General features: G+C 41.6%; 1 protein-coding gene across 3 annotated transcripts in view; it reads right to left on the reverse strand.

Annotated features, from left to right (window-relative positions):
* The window catches only part of elavl4 (ELAV like neuron-specific RNA binding protein 4), a 114,634-nt gene extending 106,545 nt beyond the window's left edge, over positions 1 to 8,089 (reverse strand). For 2 of the 3 annotated variants that reach the window (XM_061683216.1, XM_061683215.1), the window contains exons 1-2: positions 7,971 to 8,089; positions 7,297 to 7,437 (exon numbers count right to left, since the gene is read on the reverse strand). In XM_061683216.1, coding sequence (XP_061539200.1) covers positions 7,297 to 7,437; positions 7,971 to 8,018 — 189 coding nt within the window. In that variant the 5' untranslated portion in view covers positions 8,019 to 8,089. The remainder of the gene's footprint in view (positions 1 to 7,296; positions 7,438 to 7,970) is intronic. The other variant, XM_061683217.1, reaches the window with a different exon arrangement.
* Between the last annotated feature and the right edge of the window lie 363 nt (positions 8,090 to 8,452).

Consider the following 8,452-nt stretch of genomic DNA (forward strand, 5'->3'; position numbering starts at 1 on the left):
CACTTATTCATAAGGTAGGACCAAGCTCACAAAGCGTGTTTAAGAAGAAAATCTAGTAGAAGTTACGAAAAGTACATAAGCGGAAGACTGCAGTACAGCATCACCATATACATACGTTACCACAAAATTCAGGTAAGGTGCTTTATTGTTTCACTACAGTATGTTACAGTAACTTCATTTTACACACATTCTGCAAGTGACTGTGTTTGACCTCCGAGCATCCATTTCCATGCTATTTTAGAATTGTTTTTGTGTTTTATGGAACAGATAACGCAGTGTCTTAGAGGCTGTAACCAAACATAAATGAAAGGTTTGTAGAGGTGCCCAGAGAGGCTTAGCTTGCCATTGGCTGTTGATTCTAGCAATTGTGTTGGCACTCAGCGGGTATTCTCTACAGGATTCTGGTGGATTATTGTCCATTTGGACAGCAGAGTGTCCGCAGCTTGGGGTGACATTCAACTTCATTCAACTTCAGCCGCCCAGCAGCTCAACAGCCTGTCAGATGTATACAATGTATGCTTTGTGCCATCATTTCCAGGGGATACAATATGGATTTGAACAACCGCACAACAGCATGAGGGTACATGCGTTAAAATAAGTAGTGCCACAGTAAGATGGGTCAGTTGAGTATACTCCAGTGCAATTTGGAGCAGTGGCGAGGAGAGCAGCTCGTTTTGCGTTTGATCCTGGTCGGGGTACATCCACGCTCACAGGGTTACTGCTGGGTTCCATCTGGTGGAGGCTTAAATCAACCCCCACACATGTACTTGCACACATATAGACGCACAGCTCACAAGAGATTTTTTTTTTGGTCAGATATCATTATTTATTGTATGTGTTTCTGCAATCATTCTACCCTTCAACAACCTCTTCTGCAGGTGGCAATAATGTTATCCAATCATCACCTGCAAACGACTGATGTTTATTACCTCTTCAAAACACCTCATACTAGCAGATCTCCATTGAAGGCGCCACTGTATATGGCTTTTGATAAGGCATAACCTTTTATAAATGACACACATCCAGCGTCCTTTGCAGCCGTGGCCTGCAGCACCATGAGGATAAAACATGGAGAGGCTCGGCAAAAACCCCGCTCCTGAAATGTCATATCATGCTTAACCGCCCTTTCTCATGCTTTGAGAAAATCAAGTGGGCAATGTAGAAGAGGGGAAAATAAAAGAAATCCACCAGGTTTCGGTTAAATGCCTTCATGCTTGGAAACATGCTTAAGTTATTCAATGTTGCTGGGACATTTGGCTGGTTAAAGAAAAAAAAATACTAAAAGCAATACATTATTTCCTATATAAGAACTACAATGTAGTTTCTATTACATACAGTGCCATCAAAATGTATTGTTGTTCCTTAAAATAAAAGTAACATTAATCATATTAAGTTTGTAGCACTATGAACTCATATGGCTGTATCTAAATCGGAGCCACTACCTCTGGAAGTTGGAAGGAGTGGTGGCGGCTTGCCATTTCAAAGGCGACACAGGTTCGCGTCTTAGCGTATCGCGATTTTGGTTTTGCTATGTATATCGTGTAGTAAATATTTTCTTTGCATTTTATAAATGTTCATTATCCAATGTTGATTTATAAGCTTCATTTTTAATGTTGTACAATTAGGAGTTCTACCATGATGTTTAGAAAAAAATATAGGGAGCACATACCATTAAATGCACTGTGCTTTTTCTTTGTCTTTTGCGCCAAGCCCACCACAGAAGTGTAGCAATTGATGGAAAGTACGACAATAACTCAGTGGATGATTTTAGTTTATTCATTTGAGTTTTTGTTTTTTGTCTCATTATATTGCTGTTTATCTTATCTTTTTTTACTCTTGTATGACAGGTAAAATCTTAAAATGCTACTTAAAACATTGCCCATATCGTTACGGTTTTAAGACTGCATCGGTTTTTGGGTCAGCATCCTAAAATGGATTGTGTTCAATCTTGGAGGTTCCACGGTATATATAAATCCATAACAAATACCATAAATTCAACAGAGTTGGGGCCATTAAGTTGCCTCATACTTTTCAATAGTTGCAAAAGTCACCCATACATCACTTACTCATTGTGACAGCAGATGCTTTTCCTCATCCGAGGCAATTAGCGAATCAATAACAAAAACACAATTGGCCATCTAACGATCACTTTCAAGGAGAGTTAAACGATGTGGTTCATCAACTGCCAGAATCCTCAAAGAAGGCCATTTCTCAGGTAGTGGATGGCATTGTCAGCTCAGCATCAACACTCATTTCCACACAAGGCTGCTGTATCTTCCCCTAATAAGGGGTCTTCACCTGGAAAATCTCTAAAGTACAATATCGCAAATCGGTGTTGCAAAGGGCATAATCTTTGAGGGGGAAATTGAATGTTCAGGCAGGAGATTTGGTTTTCATTACACATTGGAGTCTGATTTGTCTGCGATGACAGAGTTGAAGCTATCACGTTAGATTATCACAGACAAAGGCAGACCAGTAATAAGCTTTGTTATGGGTAATACCACTTTTGTCAATGTTCATAAGGCTGACATGTAGTGTATAGATATATATTTTATGTCACGGTCTCTTAATAGGCAGCACGGTGGCCGACTGGTTAGAGCGTCAGCCTCACAGTTCTGAGGACCGGGGTTCAATCCCTGGCCCCGCCTGTGTGGAGTTTGCATTTTCTCCCCATGCCTGCATGGGTTTTCTCCGGGCACTCCGGTTTCCTCCCACATCCCAAAAACATGCATGAATTGGAAACTCTAAATTGCCCATAGGTGTGAATGTGAGTATGAATGGTTGTTTGTTTGTATGTGCCCTGCGATTGGCTGGCAACCAGTTCAGGGTGTACCCCGCCTCCTGCCCGATGATAGCTGGGATAGGCTCCGGCACGCCCGAAAATGGATGGCTGGATGGATGTCTCTTAATATCATAACTAATCAACTAAATATGGTATGAAATAGATGGTGCTGCTTGATCCAACAAATACATCCATCCATCCATCCATTTTCTGAGCCGCTTATCCTCACAAGGGTCGCGGGAGTGCCGGAGCCTATCCCAGCTATCATCGGGCAGGAGGCGGGGTACACCCTGAACTGGTTGCCAGCCAATCGCAGGGCACTTATAAACAAACAACCATTCGCACTCTCATTCATCCTAGGGGCAAGTTAGAGATTTCAATTAACCTACCATGCATGTTTTTGGGATGTGTGAGGAAAGCGGAGTGCCCGGAGAAAACCCATGCAGGCACGGGGAGAACATGCAGACGCCACACTGGCGGAACCGGGGATCAAATCCCGGTCCTCAGAACTGTGAGGCCGATGCTCTAACCAGACGCCACCGTGCCGCCCCAACAAATACATTCACACCAAAATTCTGTTATATATATTTTTTATAATTACAGTTCACGCTTATGTGAGAATAACAGAATATGCAGAATTGACCAACACAACAGCCTTATTGCACCAAGTCTTATCATATAATTTTTACTGGATTTTAAATCATTGTCCAAGAGAGGCAGAAAAATAATTTCTGAAATTAAATGCTTTCTTCGACCCCGTACGACTAAACTGGATTTTGGGGAATTAAGTAGAAAGAATGAATAGCAGTAAGTCCAATTGTTTTTCTTATTCAAACTATTGAACTGCACATGTAAACACTGACTTGAGATAAATTCTCAATAGAGTTGGTGTATAATGCAACATAAAGTGAAGTAATTATGTCTGTCTGAAAGCTTCCTTTATGGCTAAGGTTTATGCCATTTCCCTATATCAGTCTTCAATGTATACATTAGAAAGTCATGTTTATTTTACATTTCAGGTTCAGTGAATCGTTTCATTAACAAACTTGTCAGTCAGGGCTATACAGCTGCATGTTGAAATCGTATTTTGTTGTTGTCAGGTGCTAAAGTTTCAAGATTGGTCTGCTGCTTGTCATTTAATAGAGGACTATGCACAATGCAGATGAGAGCCAATGCCAATGCGTAGCTGGAATCATAGGTTATTACTTCCAGGTCAAAGTACATTAATATAAAGAGGTGACCTTTGGGTGGGCATGGACTTTGTTGTTGGTTCAGCAGGCTACTCTGGGGTTAAGACTATTGCGCATGGATCACATCACAAGGGTTTTTGTTCTTCTCGTCTACAGAGTGGATTTCATAAAAAACATGCATCGTGATGAAACACACATTAAGCCACACCCAGTGTGTGTGCTAAATTGGGTGTGAATGAATGTTGACTGAGAAAGGAAAATGGTTAGGGGTAGACTGTGCGTGAGTGTTGCACGTGTGTGTGTGTGTGAGACTGTGTTCACGAGCCTGCAGACACCTGCTCCTTTCTGCAGTGATGGCTCCCAAAGGGACAAAGACTCAGCTGCTAATCACTAGGCTCTCCCTGCAGCCCTGGTGGCCAGCACATGTACGCACGCAAACACACAGACATACACATAGGTGAAGTCTTTAGGCGCCCCGAGCTGTGTTTCTCAGCATCTCTGTGTTCCCTGCAACTGACACACCACATGTGCTCATATCAAGAGCAAACGTGACATGATTTATACACACACACAAACACGCCACACATTCGCAAGATACGGTCCATACAGTCGTAACATGCTCCAGTTTGAAATACGCTATAGGGCGCCTCTATAGCTTATATGAGTATTTACAGAACAAAACATTTAAATAGGATATAATTTTGCCCTTCCCTTTTGTTCATTCTCCATTCCATCGATTATTAGTAGGCAAAGCCATTAAAGTTAATAAACTGTGATGGATTTTGCCAGTATATCACTCATCAAGCAACACTCACTTAATTCCATTTCTATGTATTATGAGCAGCCTTTCTCTGCGGCGTCATTCAGGCGGCTGCACCTGCTTGTGCTTCGGTGACAGCAGCAGGGCTGCGGCGCATAAACGAGCTAATTTCCTAGATGTAGAGAACACTGCAATCAAGGATAAGGGGAAAAGCGACAAGCGGCAGATGGAAGGAGCTAATCATTATTGTTGTATAAGGGATGACCTCTATCTAGTTAGAGCCACACATTCTTGTTCCTCATTGGGTTGGGCAGAGTAGAAAAAAAGTGGTACAACTGAACATCTATCCACTTTTCAGTTTTTTTTTTTTAAATGTTGAAACAGAGGGAAAAATTAGAGTTGCCAAACAAAGCCCGGTGTCACATCGAGAACGTCAGCTGCCTGCAGTGGGCAATCAGCGGAGCTTTCTGGAAATTAACAACATTCAGCTGGGAAGCACGGCACACTGCAGCTTTTTAAATGTGGCCTTCTTGAAAATTAAATCTCGGCTGACTGAAATATGGAACAATTTGCAATTCAGATTTTCCTCCCATGCTCCTTTCATTTCATCGCCTTTGTGTAAGGTTACACGATTGGGATTGCATGGTCATTCTTAATATGTACACACTTTATAAAACTGTAAATCACATTAAGGTTGTTAAATGTATGCTGAATATCATAATATTTAAAATATAGCAAACACACATACTGAACATTTAGTGATGTTTCGGTCAGTAATCAACTTTTCTGCTTTTACTTGGGCCTCTGAATTTCAAATGAAGCAGTACAATATTTGTTTATGAAAACTAAAATATGAGTATGAACTATGTTTTCAGAAAAAAAATCAACACACAATTTATGTTTGCAGCAGCTTTAGCATCATATTGCCTGTAGCTATCACAAAGTTAAAGAATGTGATGCAGCTTGTGGAGATTCTAACGATAAATCGACCAGAATTTTCCAGTGCATTTGTCTAATGTATGCAAATGATCTCCCTCAGCTTCATGAAGGTACCATTAATCACGATGGTTTCCTTTATACAGTGTAGTCATGCATGCACGCGCACACAGCAGGCACGCGCACACTCACGCGCGCACGCACGCGCGCTCTCACACACACACACACACACACAATGCAAATGTGCAAAATCATAAGAACCATAACCACAGTTTGGCATGGCATGTAACAAGGTGTGAAGAATAGTTATCCATTTTAAGGTGTTAAATCCCCCCCTCCCTAATTTCTCCCCCCTCTAATCAAATTTATAATCAGTTGCATTAAATTCAGTGTTTTTTTTTCTTACTTGGCCCTCTTCTGCTTTAAATTTTGTTTTTCCATCTCACTCATGCAGATATGATGCATCAAATCTGTAAACATGCCAATCATTCTTGTTAAAAAAAAAATAAAAAAATGATTACTTACACTAGTTTCAACAAATAATTCATGGGCCAGCAGTTTCATGCAAACAGCAGATAACACAATGAGTCTTAATGGGCATTTTGGACAACAAAAACCCGGAGACAGATGGCTTTGAACTATTGTAAGAATGCAGAGCGAGAAGTGTGGAGGGTGGTTGAGGTGGGTGGTGGTGGGGGGAATGAAAATACTTTTGAAGCCCAACTCCACATAGACGTATTTCACCGCTTATCCTCGCCGTGCATTTGCATAGAGTTTGCCGAAAACCCCTTGGGTATCGTCAGCAGCATGACAGTGGGTTATGAAAGCTTCCAGGAAGCTTTTGGGTGTGGATCTGAGCCAGTTTGAAGGGGAGGCAAACCAATGAAGCTCCCACAGATTCATGTTGCCTTAATGCGGCGAGTCAGGGATTTTGTTACGTTTTTGCTTAAATGCTCTGGGTTTTCTTTTACCCTATCTTTCCTTTTTGTTCCTTTCCCAGGTTATCTTTTCTACTGGAAATGTCATCAAAATGTTGACATCAATGGAAATAATTTCATGTGTCTTCAGTGTTCCCGCAATGATGATCTAGTGATTTGTAACAAGATCATCCCCTACAAGCTAGTGTTAAAATCTAATTTTTAAGTCATGTATAATGCCAATTCTCATTCATCACTTCACAGCCTAATTTGATTTTAGTAGTGAATCCTATAGAGCAGTACAAATTACACAACAATGAATTAATTTAGCCATGCAGACACACTGCACTACACATGCACATTGTACACACACAAACACCTCAAATTCCCTTGATAACAGTCTGTCTGGCGGAGAATAAAGAAAGAGTAGGCGTAGGGTAATTGAACAAACACAACAATGCAAATATTTACTAATACCATCCATTGAGAATACTGACTGGATTGCACAATTGATTTGTTCTCTTTCTGCGCTTTTGCTCCCTTCCTCACCCACACACAAACAACTCGCCCCCCAATCCTGCTTCTTTTCTTGTTATTACAACGCACGCCTGTGTTCATTTAAATGATGAAGACTTATATATATATATATATATATATATATATATATATATATATATATGGAGATACAGTGCTCTGTCTATATCCTCTTACCAGGGATGACCTGTAGCCCGTCTGGGCGGGCGATGACGGGAGATCCCTGGGAAATAGCGGCGAGTGCGACTCGGGGACGGAGCCCACACCACTGGCTGCTAGTCCCGAGAGCTGCCCGTACCTCGCCATCATCTTGAGATGCTGCTCACAGAACACACACACGCTCACGCATTGACGTGGGAGGGGAAGGGAGGAGAAGAAGGGAAGGGGGGACAGATAACAGCAGGTAGGAAGACGATGATGAATAGTCAAAGGACAGAGGGAGTGTGTATGAAGAAGGAAGCGATAGAGAGAAGGAGGGGATTAGGGAACAATTTTGCTCTCACACAAAAGCACGTGAACACACAAGCTCTCAAACTTAGAAGCATAAGAAGGCACAGTTTTAGCCCCAATTGCACAGGCAAGGCTCGGTTGGATCGGTATGATGGCTACCTTGTTACAATGGGGTGATGCAAAGTATGGACACTAGCTCTCCATTTACTATTACAGCAGAGCAGCTCCTTGTTCTCCATATGACCATACATGAAAATGTGCTGCTATTATCAATCGGTCTTGTGGCTACGAGCACACAGAAGTACACAGACATGCACACAAACAGACGCACACATGACAGAATGGCTGGCAGCAGAAAGGTGAGGCATGGAGGAAGAGGAGAAGAAGAAAAATGTCTTTACCTCATTGCTCAGCAAAGCAGCGTTGAGTGTTCGGCTTATTTCGAACATGTTCAAATTCAGTAATTTTTTTTCTGTCCTCCGAGTGTCAGTTTCTCCTCAGTTCTTTCCTTCGCTTTTCTTTGCTAAGGATGGGAGTATGGTCCCGGACACAGGAGGAAAAAAAAAAAAAAAAAAAAAAAAAAAAAAAAAAAAAAATCAAGCAATAAAAAACAAGCAGGAAAAAAATCTGGAAGTGTCACTTTTAGTCCTTTATTTTCTCTCTCTCTTTTTTTTTTTTTAGCTCTCTCCTGTCTTTCAGATGCACCCTGTTGGCTGTCGCTGTAATAATGTTTCTGTCCAGGATCCCCCGCACACGTCTTGAGTCAATATTTCTCTTTCTTCTTTTTTTTTTTACTTTAAATCTCCCAGGAGTCAGCACATTAAAATGGGAAGTCTGTAGGTCGGCTTGGCGGGCTGGCGTGCTGCCTTATCTGTCCCCCGCA

Source organism: Phycodurus eques, chromosome 8 (genome assembly GCF_024500275.1).
Source record: "Phycodurus eques isolate BA_2022a chromosome 8, UOR_Pequ_1.1, whole genome shotgun sequence".
In the NCBI taxonomy this organism is placed as follows: Eukaryota; Metazoa; Chordata; class Actinopteri; order Syngnathiformes; family Syngnathidae; genus Phycodurus; species Phycodurus eques.